Raw genomic sequence first — 26,192 nt, forward strand, 5'->3', positions numbered from 1 at the left:
GCGAGGCCAAGGTCACGAGCTTGAGGGGGGCGGGGGTGGGGACGGCGATGCCAGTGCTGGACTTGGGGGAGCCGAGCGGAGGCGGCGGCAGCCGGGCTCCATCCGTCCTCCGGGGGGAGAGAGACGGGGGCAGACGCCGGTGAAGACGACTGAGACCACCTCCTCCGCCCACGCCGCCTCCGCAGCAGCAGCGGCAGCAGCAGCAGCCTCTGGGGCTTCCCGGCCGGATTCCTACTGCGGGGTTCGCGGGCGGCTAATGATGGAGCCGGGGCCCCCACAGTCGGCGGCCCCAGCACTGAGGCGAGCCCGGGCCGGCGGGGGCGCCTCCTCCTGGCTGCTGGATGTCCCCAGCTGGTTGCTCGGCTACGGATTCCTCTACCTGGTGCTCTACGCCCAGGTATCCCAATCCAAGCCGTGCGACAGGAGCTCCTCCTGCTTCTCAGGTCGCTGTGTCAACGCCACCTGCCTCTGCGACCAGGGCTGGGTGGGGGACCAGTGCCAGCACTGCCAGGGCAGGTTCAAGTAAGTAGTTTGGCCGCCTCCTCCCCCCCTTTCCTTCCCCACGGCTCAGGCCTCGCCTCTTCTTTCCTCCGGTCCCATCCTGTCTCCTTCCTTTTCTTGATTAAAGTCCACCTCCAAACCAGCTCCGGGGCAGCGGACAGGGGCTAGGACCGGCGCTGTGCCCTGGAGAGCCGCAGCAGCATCAGCAGCTGCATCAAGGTGAAGAGGAGACAGGTGTAACGGAGAAGGAGGAAGGTGGGTGGGTGGGACTGTCTGTGGAGGACAGAGGCCAAGGACGGAGCGGGGACTTTGGGGGAACCCTGCGTCCTCGGGTTGGGGGGCAGGGGCGGAGGTGGCGGGGACGTCCTGCTTGTGGTCCCAGGCTCCTGCAGCAAGGGATAATCCTGCAGTTTTGAATTTCACCATTCGAAAGTCCCTTCTCACTTTCGCTATTCTTTTGAGGGGAATTCCGATTGAGGGATGTGGTGAACTATAGGAAAGTGAAGGAACGATGGAAATAACAGAGAGATTTGGAAAATATCAGTTTCGTGTGTGTCTGTATGTGGGTGTACATAGGAATGAATGAATATTGTCGGACCATCATCAGCCAAAGTAAGGTTATTTCACCCGTTATTATTCTAGATAAATTGTGAAAGTAGCATCCCTGAGAATATTTCTTAGGCGTATGGAGGTGAACACTTTGTCATACAACTTTACATGCCTTTGCTTTGATGAAGTCTGATTTAGGAGAAAAAATATAAAAGGAAACAGCAAACAAATTAGCTATTATACTATAATTTCTGTTTTAACTTTCAATGGACAGTTGTACAGTTTATTAGTTGTTCAGGGCTTTGGTTGAGAATATCCAGTGAATGGTTAGTTTGTGGCCTGGGAAGCTGAACAATACTCATAATTACTGTGAATGAAAGAGAAATCCAATTGAAAACCCCTTTTATGCTCCATTTGTAGGTATCTTGGCAAAGAGAGGAATGCCATATATCTAGGTTATAATCTTAGTGCCAGAACAGAACAATTTCTTATTTCTCTATGAGGGAATCAAATGAAGTCCTTAGAGTTTTAAAGCCCCTAGCTCTGCTTTCTCCACCTGCTCTCCCAAGATTTTTGACAATTAAGATAATGTCAATAGTCTTTTTAAAAGGATATTCACAAAAATTCTGATTTGCTCCTTGAATAGGCTATGAACTTAATGTGAAAAATCATGACATTTACTATTTTAGAAGAAATCTATGGGCATTGTGTTAGAGTCTGCTTGTTTTCAGTCAGAATTAATTCTTTTTTTAAAATCTACTTATATAGATTAATGCACACATTTGACACATGCCTTTAAAATAAGCATAATCTAGGATTCTTATTATTTTAAAAGAGGCTAATCAAGGTTGTATTAGAAAAAATAAATAAACCATCCAGTTTCACCAGTGATATTTTACAGAATTTTCTTTTTCAGTATTTGTTTATAGCTTTCTTTCCATCAGGACAGGTGGTTTAACTATTTCTCAAATTATGAAAAGTGACTTGGTCCTCATGACAATAGCAGTCAACTTCATTATCTGACAATTGATACAGAGTTTTAGAAGGTATAAACTGGCAGCTGGAGCTGAGAGTGAAGAAGCCATATCTATTTTTTAGTATCTCAACACGAAAATTGTCTGAATGACATGTAATTTAGGGACATTTGGCTTGGTGTGATGAATCCTTCCTATTTCTTTTAAGATCACAAACATGTGTGGACTCAAGAGATGCTCACAGCTGTATTTTTTATAGCAGTAGAGCTAGTTGTTGGCCAGCTGGATTGGGGGGGAGGGTAGGTGGTGGGATGGGGAGGCTCTCTGCTAGTGACTTCACAAGCAGATGTTGTTTCCATCAGTAAGGAAGATAGCAAATCAAATAAAAAACAGGCTTAAATAATAATACTTATCAATTATATCTCTTAAATTTTCATTTATAATGAAGAAAATTTTAAATGTACATGTAAATGAAAATATTTCATAAACTAATCATTTAACACATTTATTGTTTTTAAAAAAGAGAGTATTCATTGTGATTTCCAGTACTTATGTATGCTTTTCTTATTTCCAGATTTAATCTGACAGCATAGTAAAGTGAAAAGAGTATTGGATCAGGAGTCAAAGGCCCTTGGTTCATATGCATTCTCTTCCCTAATACCTGTGTGACTTTGAGTAAGTCACTTAACCCTTTCATACCTTATTTTCCTCAACTATTAAACAAGATGGTTGGACTAGATGATCCCTCAATCCCCTTCATTTTAAAATCTGATAATCCCTTTAATTTAGATTAATCTGCATTCAGTCTTCTTTAATAGTCAAGGAAGGAAGTCACCCTTAAAAGAAAAACATTATTGAAATGAAGTCCATTAACAACCTATGCATTGATGAAAGTTTTATTTTGAGGCTGGTAGCTGGCTTTACCAGGCCAGTGAACTATTAATATACTGGGAAAGTCTCTAAATAGAAATTCTCAAGCCATTAATTATCCTGAGAAATCTTTTTCTAAACTGAAGGATAGCAACCTACCAAACAGACATCAGAAATGATTGATCAATCTTAGTAAGCAGGTGTCAAAATTAATTGGCTGGTTCCATGGTAACCTAGCTTTTCTACTATAGAGAATCCACTAGGGAATAAGAGTACTCTTCAAATGCTTCTCCAGTATGGAAGATTGATGGGTAGAGGGAAAAAAAAGAAAGAGCAGATACTGTAGCAAAACTGTGTATTTTAGTGTATTTTAAGAGAATTGATTGTAGTCTTCTACCTATTCCTCTTTGAAATTTGTGTTATGCTTGTGACCTGATAGACAAAGCAATGTTTACTTTTGGAGAAAGAGAAGACTGGAAGTTTCCAAGTGTTACAATTGGATTGATCATGGCTATGTTGTAAAATGTAAAGTGATCAATATTTACCACTTTTTAATTATATTCACTTTATTGTGGTACTAATTACATTAAACTAAAAACATTATATCAAGCATTATTTTACTGAAACAATCATTCTAGAAGTTGAATTGGTTAAGACAATTATTTCATAAACTAAACACACACCACAAACTCCAGTTATACTCTTTAAGATTTTCTTGCTAAAGTGATGTAAAAACTTCTGATATTAAAATTCACATAAATTAATTTTTTGATGTTAGAAAGCATTTTAATATATAGTATATTGTTCAAAAACATCACTCCTTCATCATTAACAAATCCCCTATGAAGTTATATGCATATTTGTCTACTTTCTTTACTTCTGAAGTAAATTAAACAATAATATTGGCTTACATAAAGATCACAATTAAGGCATGGTATTTCTGTGATAGCTTATTGAAATTCTGTTGTAAAGAACCAGTTTAGGCAATTAGTTTATTAAATGAACAAGAAAAATCAAGTAAAATGAATAAATATAATTTTTCTTTGGGTGCCAAATGTATATTTCAAATTCTACTCATTAATAAGTATAATAAGTAGCCTTTAATGTAATTAGGTTGGTTTTTCAGTATCCTTATGTAACTCTTTTTTTGCCATATATCAAAGAGTAATGAATTACTTATGCCCATGAATTTTTTGCATTATTCAGTAAATATAAATATATATGAGGAGTAATTGGTGATATCTATAATAATTCCCTTGAGCTTTTAAATTAATTGAATTAACATGCCAACAATGAAAATTAAGATAATATTCTATAACAATATAAAAAAGGAAGGAAAAAGTTACTAAATAAAAATTATGATAGCATTAATATTATAAAAGTAAAAAAGAAAGTTGATTAATTATTTAGTTATACTCTAAGTTTTTCTGAATTGATTGGGAGAAAAAAAGGAGATCCATTTTTCTTACAATATATCTTTAATATATGTTCCTTCTAGTTAAACATGTTCAGAGTATAGTATCTGTTTGAAATAATATATAAAAATAACAACTCCCTTGTCACCCTCAAGGAGATTTGCATGAGTCTAGATATTTCTTTTATTCCATCTGACCATAGTGGCATGTGGTCAGTAATATGGCACATTTTCCCTTTATGCTGCTGTGTCTCCCTCTCTGGGGCTACTTTCCTGACTCCCACTTGCATTAACAAACTGGATTCCCAGCTGGCAGCTGAGTGCTGTTTTTCTCAGGATTCTAGGGGTAATCCTGAAGGATTAAGCTCCTGCCCCTTGTACTGCCCTTTAGCAGTAGTGTTTCCAATTGTTTATCATCCAGTAGTAACAATTCTCTTTTAGCCAAGATATTTATTAAGATGGTATAGTAAAAATAGTAAAAAATATTCCCCTTAAAAACTGGAGCCAACTGTCTCACACATACAGAGAGATTCATGGGGAGATTGAGTTCAGACTTAAGAGTATAATCATGGTGAATCACCTAGAACAAGGGTTGGCAACGGATGGCTCTCCAGCCATATCTGGCTCTTTTGAGGGCCAGATATGGTTCTTTCTGCAGGAGCCATAAAGTCAATTTTTTTCAGGTGCTCTTACAGGAGCGCGCACTGTGAGCACTGTACGGCTCTCACGAAATTACATTTTAAAAAATGTGGTGTTTATGGCTCTCACGGCCAAAAAGGTTGCTGACCCCTGACCTAGAAGTTACACAAATGATAACTGCTGGTGTTCTATGCCACGGGCTTTCTTTCTCGACTCCAGAACTAGTAATAATAATAATAGCTAACATTTATATAGTCCCTCCTTTGTGCCAAATACCGTACTAAGCACTTTATAAATATTATTTGATCTTCATAAAAACCCTGGTAGATAAGCACTTACTTCAGTTTTACCTATGAGGAAACAGAGGCAAACAAGGTTAAGTGACTTGCCCAGGGTCACACAGATTTTGTATGCCAGATTTGAACTTAGATCTTCCTTACTCCAGGCCCAGTGCTCTATCCTACTCTTCCCCCCTTCCCCCCACCCTGTGCAATCTAGATGCCCACTTCTGTGTTGGTATTTTCTATTATAAGGGGTCACACACTCTGAAGCAGATTTTCCCTTTGGGTGTCTATCTCTACAGCATTCAGCTATTTTCATGTTTTATATCTCTTTGCTCTTAAGTACTGTTTATAGCTTCTGCTTTCTTGGGTGATCCTTTATTTTCCTAATTTTTGCTCTCTGCTGGGTGCCATGGTCCCTTCTCCTCAGTGATCTGAACAACTTAGTTGTGCAGGATGGGAGGCACAGCACAGCACAGGGGCAGGATAGAGAGGGAGAAACTTCCTTTTCCTTTCTCCATTAGTTAATTATCTCTCAAGCACCTGACCCTGGAGTTGTTGACACCTGGACTGATCCACTGCTTGACTGGTCTGTTTTTATATGTAATTTAAGTGTCAGCAAGCCCTTTTAAGCGCTTTTAAGGCCTTGCTCCCTACTAGGTGCAATGCTAGACGCTGGGGATACAAAGAAAGGCAGAAGCAGCCCCTGCTCCTAGAAGCCCAAACTACCAGGGGCAAACAAGATGCCTGCAGGACAAATCAGAGGTAATCTAAGGAGGAAGGCATGTAGATGGAGGAGGGCCAGCCTAGGTTTCCTTGCAGAAGCTGGAATTGTAGTTGAAACTTGAAGAGATCCAGGGAAGCAAGTAGGCAAAGATAAATAGGGAGAATAACATATGCCTGGAGACAACCTGAAAATTAGAGTTGGGAGATGGAGTATCTTGTGTTGGTAAAAACAAAGGGGTCTGTGTCAAAACGTAGCACAGTATGTAGAAGGAAGTAAAGAGTAAGAAGGCTAGAGAGGCAGAAGGGAGCCAGTTTATGAAGAATTTAAGAGCCAAAAGGAGGATTTTATATTTAATCCTGGATCTTCTCAATCAGTTAGATGTTTGCTAATGGCATGGTCTTGCCTTTCATTCAGTGGCTAAAAGTCTTACAATCATTTCAAATGCACCCGTCCACACATTATGATGAAATTATTGGAAAATTCCTTCATTGAATTCTACCATAAGCTGTCCCACAGTTTGCAATTGGAAGGCTAAGGTTTAACACTAAGTTAATGTAAAATACACTTATACATATTAAATAATCATCAACTGGAATTTAAAAACATAATTCATATTTCAAAGTTTAAAAAAAAAGACTTTCCATAGATGTTGAAACTTAAGGGGGCAGAAACCCCATACAAACCTATTACAGCTATTGTTGGAACCCAAAATAAGGTATAGATTTTGTCATGTCATATAGTCATGTCAGACTCTTAGTGACCCCATTTGGGGTTTTCTTGGGAATGACACTGGAGTGGTTTGCCATTTTCTTCTCCAGCCCATTTTTTTATAGATGAGGAAACTGAGGCAAACAGGCTTTAATTTAAACTCAGGAAGTTGAATCTTCCTAACTCCAGCCCAGCACTCTATCTGCTGTGCCACCCAGCTGTCCCAAGGTCCTGGATTTCTTTATTAAGTTGCAATATTATGAAAAAAAGTCATGTTGCTTTGGAAAGTTCTGTAAATATATGATGTTTCCATATAATCAGCTGCTGACCTTCGTTTCCTTCTATTTGCTGATGCTTTTAGAAAATAGAAGCAACACAGACTTTGTCTCTCTTCTGTCAGGACTCTGTTGCATTATTATAGGCCTTGTTGAGGCTAATACAGTAATATATTTGATAAGGAGGAGAGTGCATTCCTAAATACTTCATTAATAATAATAATGATAGTAAGCATTTAGATAACACCTATTATGTATGTAGGTACTGTGCTGCTTTACAGCTGGGATCTCCTCTCCTGGAAGATGGGCGCTCTTATTATTATAATAAATAAATAAATAAAATGGGGTATTATAATACCCCCATTTTACAGATGAAGCAACCAAGAGGAACTGAACTTCTGAGGGTAGCTTTGAAGGATTTGAGGCTGGATTTGACTAGTTCTGGTGCTCTATCCACTGCGCCACCTAGCTGCCTAAAATAAAGCTTTGGTAATAATTGATTGGTGTTTTTCTAGGTCAATAGGCAGTCCACAGAGATCCTTATGTAATGGTTTAGTGGCCTCTGTTTCTCTTTCATTTTGATACCATTGACTTAATAAATGCCTTTTTGATTGATTTATTAATTCATATAATTGTTAAGCCTTATAAAGCATATAATTACTAAGCATGTATACATAAAATGTATATGTAAACATACATTATTAATATATTAGTTTGTATTGAAGACGTTTTTCCTGCTGGGTTAAACATATCTGGAGATCACTAGTTCTAGCCCATGTCTCTTGATCTTGGCTGCAAAAAGTGGTGGAAGAGATTTTATCAAATGCTTTGCTAGAATCTGGGGACATTTTATTTATAGCTTTATGCATAAGAACTTGTCTGGTAACCCTGGCTAAAACCAATTAACTGAGGGGAGTCTAGAATGACTTGTTCTTGATTAAGCCACATTGGCTTTGTGCTCATCATTTTTCATTTATGGCTATTCACTCTCGATTCCTGTAATACTGTAATCCAGTGATGGGCAAACTACGGCCCTGGGCCAGATGCAGGCCCCTGAAATGTTCTATCAGGCCACAGGATATTATTCCTAATCTGACGAATACAATGAGTAGGACAATACAATGAAACATTGAAAGAGTTGCCTTAGAAACAGACGGACAGATGAGCATTTCCTTTCCTTTGGCCCCCTCTTTAGAAAGTTTGCCCATCACTGCTTTAATTCATCATTTACCAAGAATCAAAATCAAGCTCCCCTTGGGTAGTTTGCCTATTCCACTATCCCCTTTTTTTTTTTTTTTTTGTAGATCTAGATATTTTCCTTTCCCAGCCATGGGATATCTCTATGGTTCTCCATGATCATTCAAAGATGACCTTTCTTTCAGGGCCCTTTGCTGTGGTCCATTCGGGTCTGGTGACACAAACACATCAAGGAAAGCTATTACTCTTTTATTCTGTATCTCAGGTACCTACTCTTGATTCACCACTTTTGTTCTGCCTTTTGCAGGTCAAGGATCATTCTCCTTTACATAGAAAACAAAGGCAAAATAAGGGTCAGCAGCTCTCCTTTTCTCCCTTTTTTAATGAATGCAGATTTCATATACAAAGAGCAGAGGTTCTATCCTTTCTTTTATTCTCCTTTCCCTCCTCTCAGTAGTTAAAATAACTCTTTTTTTAGTTGCTGTTTTTTTGCTTTCTTCATGAGTCTCAGATCTTTGAGCTTTAGCACTCCTGACACATTCTTACAGTGTACTTTTCCATGCTTTTGCATTAATCCCTTAGCTTTCATCTTATATTCATGTCTTTTAAAAACTTGGTTGATGAGTTCTCTTTGCATCCACATTGCTCTTTGGACAACTAACTTCTCTTTTTTCTTTTTTCATTAAAATTGCATTTCTCTGTTTCTTCAGAATGTAATTTTGAAGAATATAATTTTCCCATTTAATTTCCCTTGTAGAATTTTAGCCTATCAACAGCCTACTAATTCTTTCTCTGGACTTTTTGAAATGTATTTTACCCAACCTAGAATGGTTACCAGATTACCCCTAATTTCTTTTTCTAGCTTGGTAGTTCATTGGATAGAGCACTTGGCCTCAAGTCAGGAAGACCCAAGTTCAAATTTAACTAGACACTTATTAGCTTTGTGACCCTTGGCAAATTATTTCAACATTTTTGACTTCAGTTTATTCATTCTTTAATGTGGGGTTAATAATAGCACTTTTCTCACAGAGTAGTTGTGAGGATCAAATAAGATAATATCTGTAAAGCCCTCAACATAGAGCCTTAGATGGTATTCATATTCCCTTCCCTTCTGCTTTCTTTGTTTGGGTAAGATCAATTCAACATTCTTTCCATATATTTAAAATTTAATTTATTTCATTTTTTGTTACATTTTAAGTTCTGAACTATCTCCCTTCCTCCCTCCTTCTCTCACACTAGAGAAGGCACTATTTGCAAAGATATCTGTTTATATGTAAAACCATTTTGTCTATATTTGCCAATTTTTTTTTCTCTGTAGGTGGACATTCACAGCTGTTCTTCAAACAGTATTGCTGTTGAATACAGTGTTTTCTTGATTCTGCTTGTTTCACTTGTCATTATTTCATGAAACTTAAAAAAAACCTGGGCTTCCTTGTCTGCCTAGCTGTCCCAGGACTCCTCAGCGGCTTGATTCCTGCAAGTATTGGCATTGGGAGTCTTGCCTACTTCTGTTCCCACCTTTGCCCATTTGTTCCTCATTAGGCTGCATGGTGGCCCCTTTTCCTGAGCTCCCGCCATCTTCATTCTGAATTTGGTGTGGATAACAGATCCCCAGAGTTCATCATGGCACAGACTCTTGAGCTCAAGACCATGGCGGCCTCGTTGGCAGAAGGAGCATTGGCGTGGGATCGTTTCTAAGGCTGCTTCATTTTGCTTCAGTCTTTAGCATCTACTGTGTAAAGAACATTATAGTAGGCACTGGGAATAAAAAAGCCAATGCGGCAGTTCTGGCCCCCGATGGAGTTTATGATCGAATAAGCAAAATCATGGTACATCAGTGCAAAGTAGAGGGGAGGTTGCAGTACTGGATTTGGAATCGGGAGACTTGATTTCAAGGAAGACACTGAACCCATTCCTAGATCCATGGCAATGTTGATTAACTTTTCATTCTTTAGTTTGTTTTTTTTTTTTTAATCTGTAAAATGGAGATCATGATGTTTACCTTACTTAAGGAGTTTTTAGGATAACAAATTTAGATTTGGAAGAGATCCTTAACAGATAAGGTAATGGAGGCCCAATGAGATGATGCCCTGTATCCAAGGTTATGTAGATGGAGAGTTGCAAAGGCAGGACCTGGATACAGTACCTTCGACCACAAAGCCATTATTCCTTCCAAAACCTAGTTGTGTCTCATTGGGATGAAAGCACCTTTCCAATTTTAAAGGGCTATTCAAATGTGAATTCTGTTCTACATGACTATGATGTTAGTAGAATGGGATGAAATCCAAAGTAAGGTCCAGGGAAGGTGTTATTTGAAGTTTAAATAGGGCAGGATCATTTCCACTTGGGAAAGGCTTCATGGTAAGGGCGGGCTTTGAAAGGAGAGATTTTAATAGATGGATAAAGGGGTATATTCTAGGCCACTGGTCAGGGAATGGTGAGGAGGTATAATTTGTTTAAAGATAAAGTGTAAGCAGAGAAATAGTAGTAGGTAAGACAAGAAAGGTAACCAGATGGTGAATGCCAGAATACAGTATTTATGCCTTATCCATAGGAAATGGAAAACTACTTAATAATTGGATGAAAATGACAGGTTGGAAAGATTATATGGTTAGTGAGATTAAGGATAAGTGCAAGAGAAGAGATTGTAGATTGGAAAACTAGATGGGAGGTAACCACTTCTGAATTACTATAATAATGAGCATCTGAAACTGATCATAACTCCCGTCAATTCCTAGTAGTAATAAATATAAAAGGGAGAAAATATTTTTAAAAAAGCCATTTCCTTTTTGAGAAGATATTGTTCGTATCCTGTTGACTGCCATTCTACTCTGTTGGAGTAGCAGGAGAAAAAAACAAGTATCACTTCTGATTATGTTTTTAATCGGCTTCTAAGCAGTCTTTTAGTAGATAAAGTAATAACTGTCAGAAACAATTTGCTAATCCTCCTCAATACTTAAAAACTTTTTAACCACCTTTTCTCAGTTTAAGTCTATTCCTAATCATTGCTCACTTTGCTTAGTGGTGAGATTTCTATCTCCATTTATATATAATACTCTAACATGGAATGTCTGAGTCACAGACTCTATCAGAGAAAGTAATCCCAAATCATGCTTGACTTTAATTTTACATGTAAACAATTGAACTTTTGACTTTTAAAATCACTGGCGCTAGAAGGGATCTTAGACTGGAGAACATAGAATATTATAACAAATTGTTAAGACTTGAAAGAAATATTAGACCCCTAGAATGTTAGAATATTGAATAAAAAGAATGTTAAGAAGCAAATAAGACTTTACAACATAGAACACAGAAATAGAAAGAATCAGCACAGATAATGTTAGGAATAGAAAAACAAATTCTTTCCCCTGGGGGAATATATATATATATATATACATATACACATGTATATTCATTCCCTTTTATGTATATTATATGTAATATGTATAAAATTGAGAGAGAGAGAGAGAGAGAGGCCTAAAAGGGATTTATGAAAAAAGGAATTGGAATGTTAGAGTAAGAATTGACTTTTAGAGATTTCACAAATTTTGAACTTTAGTTACTCCTGAACTGGTACATGAGATGCAGAAATTTACTTTAGAGTTTAAAGACATTTTTAGTTAAAATATCAAAATTTAAGAAAGGCCTATCCTAGTAAAATTGGAAGTTCCTGTTGTTTCTCTATATTTGTTTTTGGAAATAATTGCTCTTATTTTCCTTGATATATTTTAATGCTATGCTTCATTTAAAATTTTTCTTTGACAACCCTAATTACATCAATAATATATTTTACATGAAAATATCATTCATTATTTCAATTACTTCATGGAAAGGAAATATTAATGTGTTAGCATAACTGTGTTCTTGAATTATAACTCTATGAACCATGAATAAGAAAGTAATAGATAAGATGATTCTTATCCTATTGAAATGGAATTATCTGAACTTGTTTATGCATGGAATATTGATTTTAAAATTTTACTGTGTTTGCAGGTTTAAAACATTCTTATTATAAAGAGCTTTTAAATTAGAATAATTACTGGAATAATTTAAAGAATTGTCTTTTGAATATGCTTCATAATATTGTAAGGGAAGGAGAAATATACATCATAACAAGTATACAACTATGAAATTCATTAGGACTATGACTTCACATTAAGGAGAAATTAATTACTAGAATAAAGAGATTTTTAGTTCTCAGATTGCCTTTTGGTTAAAGAGTCCTAGATGTTTTGTGGTGATGTTTCTAATGAAGTAGTTTCAAGTTAGTAATTTTTTCCAGGTTGTCTGAATGTCTAAGTTATACCCAGTCTTTTTTTCTTTTTTTTTTTTTAACTAGATTTCTATTGTTGGATGGCTTTGAAACTACAATGTGTGTGTGTGTGTGTGTGTGTGTGTGTGTATACATACATATATGTATATTTGCTATGAAGGTATTCAAATATAGTAAAATAACAAAGGATTTTATCAGTGTGAAAATGGTAAAGGGGAAAAAGAGACATCATAGAAAGATGAAGTATAGGCTCTGGAGCTACTCTCTTGACCCTGACTTGCACTGGCAGATTGGGTCCCCAGAGGATAGTTGCTTTTTCTCCCCTCAGAGTTCTGAGTGATGGCCTTCTAATACTTACACATCCCCACTGCAGTATTTCTCCCCATGATTATCAATTGATAGCAGTTAGTCAGCCAGAATTAATTAGCTTTGTAATGGGAAAAGGATAGAGATAGGATAAGATTTAAGAGAAGTAGAAAGCTGTCTTTAAGGCACATGCTAGCAACTCAAGGGAAAGGATTTTAGCAGGCAGAAGGCAGAGGAGGAACAGTTTGGAAGTGACAACTGCTGGAGTGAGTAACTTCCTGTAGGAGGAGGTTGGGTTCTTTCTGTCCAGAAGGTTGGAGGAAAGGCAGCTTGTCAGAGCTTACCTCAACCTGACTGTGGAGAAGGAAAAACCCCTAAATCATCTTTGGAGGTACTCTGTTTGGCTGGGAATAGCTAGAAAAGGATCTGATTATACCTGCTGAGCTTTCCAAAAGGTTTTTAATCTAAAAATTCTGTCAGATTGACTTTGAGGTTTTACCTCAGGGGTCAGACCCCCTGAGGTGAATGTAGCCATTTGAGAACTATCATAATGGGTTTTGGAGACAGCTTTTGAACTAAATCAAACTAACTACTGAGGGTCATAGATTAGCTTAGTCAGCTTTTGGGGAACATCTAGAAGAAATAAGGAGCTAGTAAGTTAGCCAGAAGACCTGAAGGCTCCCTCTTATGAGGGATGTAGAGGGTTGTTGGGTGAATAGCTAGATCCCTTAGAGTTAGGGACCCCTTGTTCTAATCCTCAGTTTGTATCCCCTCTTATAATAAAAGAGATACTGATTTTATATCTCAATTATCTCCAAAGCATTTGTGCAACTGACCCATGGAGAGAAAGTGATTCTGCTTCACTCTCACTAATTCCAGGTTAGAATACCCAGAGATCATGGCTGAGTATTTAGGGCAATCCATAAGTGGAAACTTCTATCCTTTCTGGGTTTCACTCTGAATCAATCTGGGTCTCTCCCCTTAATACTTTTTTTTTTCGTTTATAGAAAGATGTATTTACTAAAGTGGTGTAGTAAAAATAATTGGTACAAAGCATCCCTTCAAAAGTCTATAATCAACACCAATACATATGGAGTCCAGGAGGAAGTAGACTGAAATTTTGAGAATATTTGTGACAAAAGAGTAACTTATAGCTTCTAGTTACTGAAGTCCTCTCCTCCCCCTCCCTTTCAAGGTATTCATGAAGTTCTCCTTAGTCATGGTTTAGCTTTCTTCTAGGCTCCTTGTAGAGTCTCGCAGCTTTCTGATCTTAATGAACACACTGCCACTAGGTTTTAATATCTTTGGACTGTTGCTAGGACACAAATTACAGTCCGAATCCTCCAATTTTCCAAAATTTGCAGATCCTCTTCTGTTCTCTTCTTCAACTATTTCCTCATAGGAGCTTGACTGGAATGGCCCTCGCCTTTAAACTGACACAGAAATGCAGAATTTCAGATTAATTTACTATGTTATACAGTATCCAAAGGGTGTAAGTGACTATGTATTAACTTAATGTTTTGGACTCACTGATTTAATAGAAGTAGTTGTATCTGATAAAGGTATTTGAGGCATGATTGATTATTTATCTCAATTGTTCCTTACCTTTATAAATGTATAATGCTGTACTCATTTCTAAAGGGTACCATTCAAAAAGTACTTGATTTATAGTTATAAAACCTGCATTGAAGTTCCAGCTTTGCCTCTGAATCACTTGTTTGACTTTGAGGCAAGTCTCTCTCCTAGTGCTTTGGTTTTTAATCATGTAAACAAATACGTGATGTTCTATTTTACTATATACTACTTCTTAGAGATTTTTGTCAGGTAGAAATAGTTTATTTTATGATTTACAAACTTTTTATGTTGTAAAGTTGGAGCAAATGTTGAGAGTGTTATATGTTTCTTTTGCCTTGAACTTTTAGACTCTACCTTTCTGGAATTAGCTCATCCTCATTCATTGCTAAACTCTAGCCATCAGAGATAATGTCATCCCCACCTCCCTGAGTGGGGAGGGGAGATGAGTTACCCACACGTGACAATAAGTAACAAATCAAGAACAAGGGACTGTCCTTTGGGCAGTTCAAAACAGTTTTTGAGGCTGCCATTTGTCCACTTGAAACTGGAGGTGGATGCAGGAAGTGATGAAAGATGCCATCTTTTAAATATGATGGTAACTTCCTGAGGAGGCAGTTGGAGCTTTTTACTTGGTGCTGAAGGATCTCTGCTGAGATCTCAGGCTGCTTCCCCTCTGAATAGTCATGTGGGCAAGTTAGGCTGACTTCCTTTCTCCTCCCTTGGCATTTCTAGAGTCTCTACCCTTGAGGAGGCTTCTTTGCCTCTCTAATTGCCAAAGGCCTTGTGGATAGTAGCCTTGTTTAATTAACCTCTAAATCCTCATCCAGGCTGGACCTCTGATCCGGGCCAGAGTTTTTCTCTCTCTATTTCCCTACCTTCAACCTTCCTAATTGTAAATAAACTTCCATAAAAGCCATCCTGACTTGGGTCTATTTTTAAAAATGGCATCAAGCTAATCCGATTCATTCCTGGCAAACATACCTTAAATAAATATCTAAATTCCCCTCTTACACCAGTAAAAAAAAGAGTATAAAAATAAAACACAACTAATAAGTTATCTCATAAAATTTCTTTTGTATGATAAGAGTTAGAATTGGGAATTATTTTTTTACTCCTTTTTAGTAGACATTTTTGAAACACTTTTTACATGAAAGGGAGTATGCACAGCATTTAGAGGTAGCCCAGTGTAGTAGGAAAGTCCTTGGATTCCAGAAGAACTGAGTCTAATCAAGTGTATAATACCAGCTTTGTGATGAGGAACAAACCACTAAAACTATATGTCTCCTTTTTCTTGTCTGTAAGATTGGGATAACAACTCTAATACTTACCCTAAAGGCTATTGTGAGGCTAAATCTGATAATATATGTGTGGCACTTGAGCATCCACTCAGAACTCCAGTGTATCTTATGAATGAAAAGGAAAAAAGTAAACATAATACAAAGTAAAAGTGTTAGTGAAAGAGTATGGTGAAAAAAGTGGTCATAGAGTGTTCTTCCATCTCCCCCTAACAACTTGAAGTCACTGTCCCATAGACATAAATATCATCATTGGAAAAAAATTGTACATGCATAAATAATATACATGTACAAATATGTTTGGTTAGGGCAATGTATGGACTGGCACATAGGGAGGGGACATGAGTTGCCAGGAAGCATGAATTGAAGGGCAGTTCATAACCTCTGATGCTTCAGGGACACCAGTGTCTTTTGGTGGTATCATTTCAATGTTTGTGCCAGTTTTGCTTTCCACTACGTGTGGTATTTCTGTTGAATGCTTGATTGTGGTCTTATGGTAACTGCTGGCAAGTAATCTCTGCTCTGTGTTGCTCCTCTGGTCTCTTTAAGACCACTGTCTATTATTTAAGGCTGAATCACAGTCCTTTTTCCCAGACTCCCGTTGGACTTAAGGTTTAAAATTCTCAAGATGCTCCCATTCCTGACATACAAATAAATTTGCACTAGAATTAAGCTACACAAGGCAGTAGAAAGGTCATTATTCTCTAACTACCTACCCTCAATTTCTAGCTTTGCTATATTTGTCAAGAACCAAAACAAAAAAATAAACAGTTCATGACTTTGTGGTGTGGTTTGGACATCGAAATGTTTAGCTGTTTTAAAAAAATACATAATATACTTTTTGAACTGTAAAATGCTAACATCTATGGTGATGATATAAAGAATTCAAAGGGAAAGTAAAACCCCCAGCTCTCAAGGGGCTTATGTTTTCCTGAGGTAGACAATTTGTACATCAGTAAGTAATCACAAGATAATTTTATTTACCAGTCAATAAACATTTATTAAGGAACTGCTATATTCCAGATACTGGAAAAGGTTCTGAGAATTTTTTTTTAATGAAAAGACAGTCCCTACCCTTAAAGAGTTAATGATCTAAGTTGGGGGGGGGATTAACACATCTAATAGGAAGTTGAGAAGAAGAGAAGAGTGATGGCTGGCTTTAGGCCATGATGCTGAAGTCCAGAGAAGTGCAAATGGATGGGAAAGGAAGAACTAGTTGGCTTGGGCACCCTCATTAAACAGAGATTTGGGTAGGACTTTTCCATCTCTACTCTCTCCAATTAGAGGAAGGGGCCCCAGGGCAAGACAGTATTGAGGTCTAAGTTCCAGGGTGGAAGTGTTCTTGCTGAATAATGAGTTTCCTGGGGCATGATGATGAAGTCCACAGGAGTATAGCCCAGAGGGAAGGAGGGAACAGGTCAGGAAAGGCTTCTTGGAAGAGGTGGCACCTGAACAAAGCCTGGAATGAAGCTAGGGATTCTTAAAACAGAGGTAAGGAAAGAGTGAATTATAGGCCTAGAGGACAGACTGTATATAAAGTCACTGGAATGGGAATTGGAATTGGAGAGAGGAAATAGCACTTTATTTGGAGCCAGAGGAGCTGGGTTAGGATGCCAGCTCTGCCACAAGCTACCTATGTGATTGTGGGCAAGTCGCCCAACCTCTCTGGGCCTCAGTTCCAGGCTCTGCAAAACAAGGAAATTGAGCTAGTTCTCAGGCTATGAAACTGTGATATTATGGCTAGAACAGATAATATGCCAGTTTGCTTGGAATTGAGAGTAGTGTGTAATGCGCATGCTCTGGCCCTTCTCTGCCAGGACATGCAGGCTCAGCCTTCAGCCAGCGTTCTCAGGAGTCCCCAGACTTTTGAGGGGTATCTCTTTTATCCTGCTATCAGCTCAAGCCCCATCAACTCTGTTCCCCTATTTGTTATGGATCTGTAACTAGCATCCAGTTCCACTTAATTACTTAATATCCTTTACAAAGGAATATTTACTTCAAAGATACAGTAAGATTAAGAAAGAACAAATGTACAAATATTTTCCCAACACCTTTGAGGCATGCTTTCCCATGTACTACTTCTGTCTCTGAGAGAGTAGCTCAAAACTTCTCTCAGTTCCTACAGAGAGCTTTGATTGTAGCAGATTTATACTCAAAGGCAGCAATTTTGCTGAATGAAACTGAAAGTTTACTTTCTTCTGGCATAGCCTTTGACAAGCCAGTGAACAGTATATTGAAGTATGACTTTATTGTAGAAAAAATTTAAATGTTTTTTATATATTTAAAATGAAAAAAAAACATCCTGAAGATAAATAGGTAGGAAGAATTATTTTTCTAATGTTCTTTTAAATAGTATTATAAAACATTTATTGGCCAGTATCTTTCAGTTGCTAGTGATGTTCAGGAGTCAGGAAGGCCACAGTGTTCATGTCCTGTGACAGACAGGCAGGTCACTTTATGACTTAGTGCCTTTGGCCACTTTTTAAGAAAATAAGCTGTCAATTTCCTATAGTTGAAGGCGTTTTTATACCAGGGATTTCCCCTCACCAATGAAAATATAAATCTCAATCAGTTTCTCAATAAACCTCTCCATTTCCTTTTACTCTACCTACTTTAGGGAAGACAGGAAGAGAGCCACATCAGAAGAAAACCAGCATATTGAGGAGGATCTTTTTTTTGAAGGAAAAGATTCTTGGGTATATCTTGATTTGCCGATGTCCTTTGTGCTCTGTGCTTAGTGTACCTTTATCTGGTAGGAAGATAGGAAATAAGTATTTATTAAGTAAATACTCTGTGCTAGACAAAATGCTGAATGCTTGATAAATATTTATTATTTGAACAACTCTGAGAGGCAGGTGCTGCCTATGAGGTATTATTATTCCCATATTAGTGTTAGGTAAACAGAGGCAGAAAGCAATGGAATGACTTGCCCAGCTACTAAGAGTCTGATAATGGATTTGAACTCAGTCTTTCTGATGTCACGTCTAGCACTCCATCTGCTTTGCCACCTTGCTGTCCTGTGATGCTCCATTTATGTGAGGATCCCAAATTATCAAAATATGTTACATTATAATTAAGTGAAAAACTTTTACTTATTTTGGAAAGGCTATCAAAAATGTTTTGAAACCTATTTTTCTGTATTATATATCATTGCTTGGGTTATTCTCTTAAACTCAAAATTAAACAAAATATTCTATTGCCTAAATATTTTGGTTATTTTTTGTATTTATCTTTTACCAATAATGACATGTTCATAAATATTGGTCCGTAATGTGTGTAAATGTGAGTGGCTCATGTTTATCATTCAGTAGAAATGTTAGCAGTTGATACTTGAGGTGGTTGGCTTAAACTACCAAATCACCATCTGGATCTTTGGAATTAAGACACTCTGAAATTCATCCAAGTTTAGATGTCTGACCTATTTGGCCCGCAAGGTATTTAGCATACTGTACTTTAATTTACCTTTAGAGCCAAAGGGTGAATAGAGGAAAAAAAGCCTATGGGAAGCAACCTTTGTAAAGTTTCAAATTTGCAGGTGGGAAAGGCTTGCTGGCTTTGACTGTTTGGGGCTAGGAAGACATTCATATTATTAAATGAATTTGAGAAAATAGGGGAGCTATAGTTGGGACCTATTTGGCAATCGAAACTATATTTTTATTATACAATGTGGTTTGTCTACTGTCTACTTTGAGGAAAAGTGTGATGAAGTGTATTGTTCCATAGTTTGGTACTTAAGGTTAGATTTAATTGAGAGTAGCACTGCAGTTGACTGGTTGATGAAAATAGGTTTTTATAAATTGAATTAAGAACCTTGCCAGTACTTTTTGGAATAATGAGATAGGCTTCTAGGGCACACCACATTTTTGCAACTTCATAGATTGGAATTTCTATCTTTAGAGTTTCTGTTTATTTTGAAGGTGAATTGTTTCATTTACACTGGGTTGCTATTACTGTTTCCCCTCCTACCTCAGTATGAAGAGGTTTTATATCCAATCCTTAGTCATTTTATTTTGATCAATTAACGCCTTTAAATGTTTTAGATACACTATAATACTCCTTCCCTTTCTCAACCTGCCCTGGTCTCTCCTCATTGTTCTCTCTCCAGTCAACACATTTTTCATTAATAGAGCTACTTTTGAAATATTTCAAAAGGATGACAGTTACTTACCCAATATTTCTCATATCCTTGGGCAAGTTCTTTTACCCACTTGGGTATGTGTAATTCATGTTGCAAACTCCTGGAACAGATGACCTTTAAGGTCTCCCATCGCTGAATCTGTGAACCTTATATTATAGAGTTACAAACTCAGGGGACTGGACCCCTGAACTGTGGATACTTCCATATGAATGTTCCATTAGTACTTCATACTCAACATCTCTACAGGTGAACTCATAATCTTTCCATCCAAACCTGACACTTTTTCCAACATGTATTTCTGTTAATAGCTCCATTTAGACACTAGTCTCTCCTGGTTCTCTTTCTAGTAACTAACCTTTCCCTCTTGGTTTCTTTTGCTGAATCTTTACATCCAATTACCATGTATGAACTTAGCTTTCGATGGAATGCCTTCTATTGCCTGGCTTTTATCTCTCTCTCTCGAATAATTTTATGCTGCTGCCTTTCATGTAATCCTGTATTTCAGCCAAATCAGGTGGGTTGTTCCTTTTACATTAAGTTCCATCTCCTACTTCTATACCTTTGCCCTTATTATATACTTCTTGCCTGGAATGACTATCTTTATCTTGCTTGGAATCCCTGAGTTCTTTGAAGACACAGGTCAGGTGCCATTTCTTGTATGAAACCCTTCCTATATTCCTGGTTGTTAGTGTGCTTTCTTTTCCTGCAAATTAACAAAAACAATATTTAGCATTTATGTAGTATAAGCGTTTTACATATGTTATTTGATTAACACGATTACCCTGTGAGGCAGGCATTATTATTTTCCTCATTTTACATACAGATGGTTCTGATCAGCTACAGTGAGACCCAGTGTACCTTAGTCTTGACATACTGATGCCATTTTGGCCCTCTTCAGGTACTAAAATCAACAGATGGGGAAAGTAAAGCTGAGAAAGTTTAAGTGACTTGGTCAGTGACACCTAGTTTGCAAGTTTCTGAGTACCATTCAAATTCAGTTCTTCTCAGTTCTCTATTCATTGCATCACCTAGCTATCTAAAATAATTTTGCACCTAAAATACTTGGTATATATTTTGCATTTACTTTCCTATGTACATATAATTTCTTTTTTAAATTCAAAGATATTTTCCCCAATTACATGTAATAATAATTTTCAATGTTTTCCAAAATTATAAGATTCAAACTGGCACCCTCCCTCTATCCCCTCCCCCAATTTGGAGATGGTTAACAATTTAATCTGTGTCATCCATGTATTATCATACAAAACACAATTCCACGTTGATCATTGTTGTAAGAACACACTCATACAAAACCCAAATCCCAAAATAAAGCCATAAATGCTGATCCATATCCATCTGACTCCAACAGTCCTTTCTCTGGAGGTGGATAACATTCCCTGTCATAAGTCCTTCAGAATTGTCCCAGTTCATTGTATTGCTGAGAGCAGCCAAATTTTCACAGTTGATCATCATCCAGTATTACTCTTACTGTGTACGGTGTTCTCCCAATTCTGCTTATTTTCCTCTGCATCAGTTCATGTAGATTTTTCCAGCTTTTTCTTAAGTCAGATGACTCATTGTTTCTTATAGCACAATAGTATTGCATCACCAACATAGAACACAATTTGTTCAGCTATTCCCTAATTAATAAACATCTGGACATCCTCTCAATTTTTTTTCCTTTTTTTAACCAATTACATGTAATAAAAAAATTTCCATTGCTTCTAGTTGTTGAATTCTATTTTTCTAAAGACTCAATTTCATCCCTGGCTTTTTGGTCATCTTCCTTCTGGTCTGATTTTCTTTGTAGATCATCTTTTGCCTTCTTTGCTTCGTTTTCAAGCTGGTTAATTCTGGCTTTTAATACCTTATTTTCTTGTTTAGCTCATGTATTTCCTTTTTCAAATTGTCTTCAGCCTCTCTTGATTGCTTTTTGAGTTCCTGAAGTTCTTGAGTTTATTGAATTTTGAGATCTTCCAAAACCTGTGTCCAATTCGCTGGAGCTTCCTCCTCTTCTATTTCAATTGCTCTCTTTTCACTTCCTAGAAAGAAGCTGCCAATTGATTTATGGAAAAGAATGTTACCCACATTCAGAGGCAGAACTAAAGGAGTGGAAACACAGAAGAAAAACAACTGCTTGAACACATGTTGATGCGGACACGATTTGGGATGTAGACTCTTAATGACCACCCTAGCACAATTATCAACAATATGGAAATAGGTCTTGATCGATGACACATGAAGAAACCAGTGGAAATGCGTGTCGGCTACGGGGGGATGGAGGGAGTTGGGAGAGAGAGAGCAAGAACATGAATCATGTAACCATGGAAAAATTTTTTCTAAAAAAAAAATTTCCATACAAGTTTTCCTAAATTATATGATCAAATTTATCTCCCCACCTCAGTTCACTATCCTCTTCTGGTATTGGCAGGTGATTTGATCTGGGTTATACATGTGTTATCCTGCAAAACATATTTCCATATTGTTCATTTTTTAAGCAAGTTATCTTAAAACCCAAACCCTAAAAATCATACACTTTCATTTGTATTCTGACTCCATCAGTTCTTTTTCTGGAGGTGGATTGCAATCTTTGTCATAAGTCCCTCAGAATTGTCCTGAATTATCATATTGCTGATAATGGCAAAGTATATCACAGTTGATCATTCCACAATATTGCTAGTACTATATACAATGTTTTCTTGGTTCTGCTTATTTCACTCTGCATCAGTCCATGAAGGTCTTTCTAACTATTTCTGAAATCATCCTCTTCATCATTCCTTACAGCAAAATAGTATTCTATCACCATCATAATACCAAAATTTGTTCAGCCATTCCCCAGTTGATGGAAATCCCTTTAGTTTCTAATTCTTTGCCATCACAAAAGGAGCAGCTACAAATATTTTTGTACAAGTATATCCTTTCTCTTTTTTTTTATCTCTTTGGGATAGACTTGGTACTGGTATTACTGGATCAAAGAGTATATACATTGTTTTACATTGGGCATAATTAAAAATTGCCCTCCAGAATGTTTGGATTAATTCATAACTCTAACAACAATGCATTAGTATCCCAGTTTTGCCAACATTTCCTCCAACATTTAATCTTTATTGTCATATTGGCCAATCTGATAGGTGTGAAGTGGTACCTTAGTGTTGTTTTAATTTGCATTTCTCTAATCAAGAGTGATTTAGAACATTTTTTTCTTATGTATTTCTTATGTATTCCTACCCAGTGGGAAGGAAGCTTCTTGAAGACATACTTATCCAAGAATATATAAGAAGACACTATGTGCAATGTTCTACACCCATAGCCTTTCGCCTCTTTAAGGAAGGGGAGAGGTATATTTTTCCATCTTTTCTTCTGGGCTAAGTTAAGTTTATGACACTGAGGTTTTTTCATTCATTCATTTGTTATTTTAATATGACTATCACATTTTAATCTAGGATGTTTTCCTTGATTTTACATTGCCTTTCATTCTCTCCTTACTTTGTTCATGATATCTCTTTCCCTACCTTCCCTCTGTCACTGGAGCTAAAAAAAAAGCCCCAAACCCCAATATGGAAACCTCATAGAGGTGTTTGTGCTGGTGTTTTTTAGTAGTAGATGCTTAGTAAATATTTGTTGAATTCAATTGATTGTGGGTTGAGAGAACCTAGAGAAAAGAATTTAAGAGTGGAGGTAGGTTAGGAGTGCCTGTGGGACTGAACTGAAATGAGAACACATGAAGAACACATCAGGGGGCAGATATTCATTTATGTGGGGTTTCTTTTTTTGGTTGTGCCATAAATAGAAAATGTATGGTATAATTTATGAGTGTGGTAAAAACAATAATCACTATAAGCCAAGAACTGCCTGATTTAGAAAATTTTGATAAAAAATGTCTACTTTGAAGATCGCCAGGTCTTTAATGCTCTCATTACTCCTTTTGTTCATGAGTTTTTACGTAAAACTTCCATAGGGAATATATCTAATGCACTAGAGGCCTTTCTTAGTTCTTCTAACATTTTTGTGGATTCTTGGTTATTTATAGGATATTCTGTTATCAGTCATTCTTGATGTCTAGCTGACTTCTTTTTATGATTTTCCACATGTTTGATTTTTTAAATGCTATTTCTTGTTTACAAGTCATCTTTGGTATTATGCTGAACCTATTTAGACTTACCACACATATTTCCTTTGCTTTCTGAGTCATCTTAAATTGTGATTTTTCTAAGTTTATGACATTTTAGAACTTGTAGTAGATTGTCATTGGGAATATACTTCGATAGTAGTAATAAGAGGTTTCTATTATCTATCCAGATTTTTTGGAGCTTTTCCTAACAAAAAACCAGAACAACCAATATTTTCTTGACTTGCCTTAATTATAATCTCATCCTTCAGGAGGAAAAATAAACAAGGGGAAATTATAACTTGGATTTGATTCTAACTACTGTTGCAAGGTTGTCTTGTCAGATTTAAAATATTGGGAAGATTGAATGGAATTGATCCATCCCTTCTAGAGTTTGTGATAGAGAAAGAGAAAAAAGCCAGGCATTGTCTGAAATTTACACTGTAATTGGAATAGATTTCCAAAGCTTAGAAGGTGGATAGGTAAGATCCTATAGATTAAGATTCTACAGAAAAATTCTACAACACAATTGAGGAAATTATTGAGGCACAAAGGAAAACAATTTCAGTGAGGAAGAAAAATTGGAATTGTCAAAGAGTCTGATGGAGCTGTACAGAGAATTTAGCAAGTAACTTAGATTTTAAACATTTACATACAAAGGATGGAAGTAAGGGTAGGTAAATATAAACAGTCTTAAAAGTGTGTCAGTATAAGCTGTGGCTGGCAAGTGAAGCTAAGGTTGTCAAGGCTTTTTAAAAGACCTGGAATAATGCCCAAGAATCATACCTTTTGACCCAGAAATACTTTTTATTTCCTAAAATGACAAAGGAAAAAAGGAAAAGAACCTTTATAGCAGCTCTCTTTGTGGTAGCAAAGAACTGGAAATTGAAAGGATGCCCATCAATTGGGGAAGAACTAAACAAATTGTGGCACATAATTGATGGAATACTACTGCATCATAAGAAATGATAAGCAGCTTAAAAATCAAAAACTGGGAAGAACTACATGAAATTATTAAAAGTAAAACAAATAGAACCAAGATTGCATTATGTACATAGCACAGAAATATTGTTTGAAGAGTGACTTGTGTATGACCACTTCTGAGAAAGAAATGATTTAGAAATAAATAAGACAGTTTATGTGTATATATATATATATATATATATATACATATTTTTTTTTCTCAAATGATGGCTTCTCAAATGGGGAGAGGGAAGGCATTTACCTAGATATAACAAACAAATAAAAAAAAATTTTAAACGCTATAGGAGGGGCAGGTTGGTGGCTTGGTGGAGAGAGAGCCAGGCCTAGAGACAGGAGGTCTTGGTTTAAAATCTGGCCTCAGGCACTTCCTTCTGATGTATCCCTGGACAAACATGACCTCAGCCTTGCTTGCCTACCCCTTGCCCTTCTGGGTTAGAATTGCTAGTAAGCCAGAACATAAGACTTAAAAAAATAAATAGAATAAAAGGGTATAGGATGGGACTCACAGGGGCTAGAAGATGGGAGAAAACCACTGCTGGGGTGGCCCTGCTAGTGAGCCGAGCAACTGACAACAGAGCGGGGGCATAGCTGCTCAAGTCTTATGCTGATGTCTTCTCTGCCAAGGAAAAAGACTTCAGCACTGGAGATAATAGAAAAACATGGCAAAGAGGAAACGGGTGCCCAAGAGAAGTTAAGAGGGCATAAGAGAATGGTTAATTGACCTTGAATTTGGTGCACCTGGCTCAGATGAATGACATATTTGGGTAACAACTGAATAGGCAGTTGCTGAACTACTGAAAATATTTGCAAGAGCTTGGAGAATGGAAGAGGTGAGAGTTGCCTCAGGACTGGAGAAAGGCAAATGCCCCATTTTTCAAAAAAGAGACTAGATTGTGTAAGCTATAGGCTAGTGATCTTGACTTGGAAAATTAATAGAACCGATTATTAGATATGACTAGCGAACATCTAGCATAGAGCAGTTATTGCCAAGGGCTAGTGTGGCTTCATTAAGAACAGTTTGTACCAGACTAGTTTTATTTCCCTTTTTTTTTGTTAGAGTTAATAAATTGGTATATAAGGGTAATGCTGTAAATGTAGTTTACTTAGATTCTAGCTAAACATTTGATAAAGTATCTCAGGCTTTTCTTGTGGAAAAAATGAAGAAATGTGAAATAGATAGTAATAAAACTAGATTGATTTAGAAATGATTGAATGTCCAGACTCAGAATAGTTGTTAATCGTTCAGTGTCACCTTGGCAGGCATACTCTAGGGGACCGCCCCAAGGATTTGTGGTTGGCCCTATTTTGTTTCAGGTAGTGCAGTGATTCTTTTTTTAATTGAAAGATCTTTTATTTTCCCAATTACACATGATACAAT

The 26,192-nt window shown here is 37.1% G+C and overlaps 1 protein-coding gene across 1 annotated transcript in view; it reads left to right on the top strand.

Moving 5' to 3' along the window:
- Window positions 1-256: 256 nt before the first annotated feature.
- The window catches only part of ATRNL1 (attractin like 1), a 1,097,315-nt gene continuing 1,071,379 nt past the window's right edge, over window positions 257-26,192 (top strand). Inside the window, exon 1 of the mRNA XM_044665614.1 lies at window positions 257-522. Coding sequence (XP_044521549.1) covers window positions 257-522 — 266 coding nt within the window. The remainder of the gene's footprint in view (window positions 523-26,192) is intronic.

Source organism: Gracilinanus agilis, chromosome 2 (assembly GCF_016433145.1).
Source record: "Gracilinanus agilis isolate LMUSP501 chromosome 2, AgileGrace, whole genome shotgun sequence".
NCBI lineage: Eukaryota > Metazoa > Chordata > Mammalia > Didelphimorphia > Didelphidae > Gracilinanus > Gracilinanus agilis.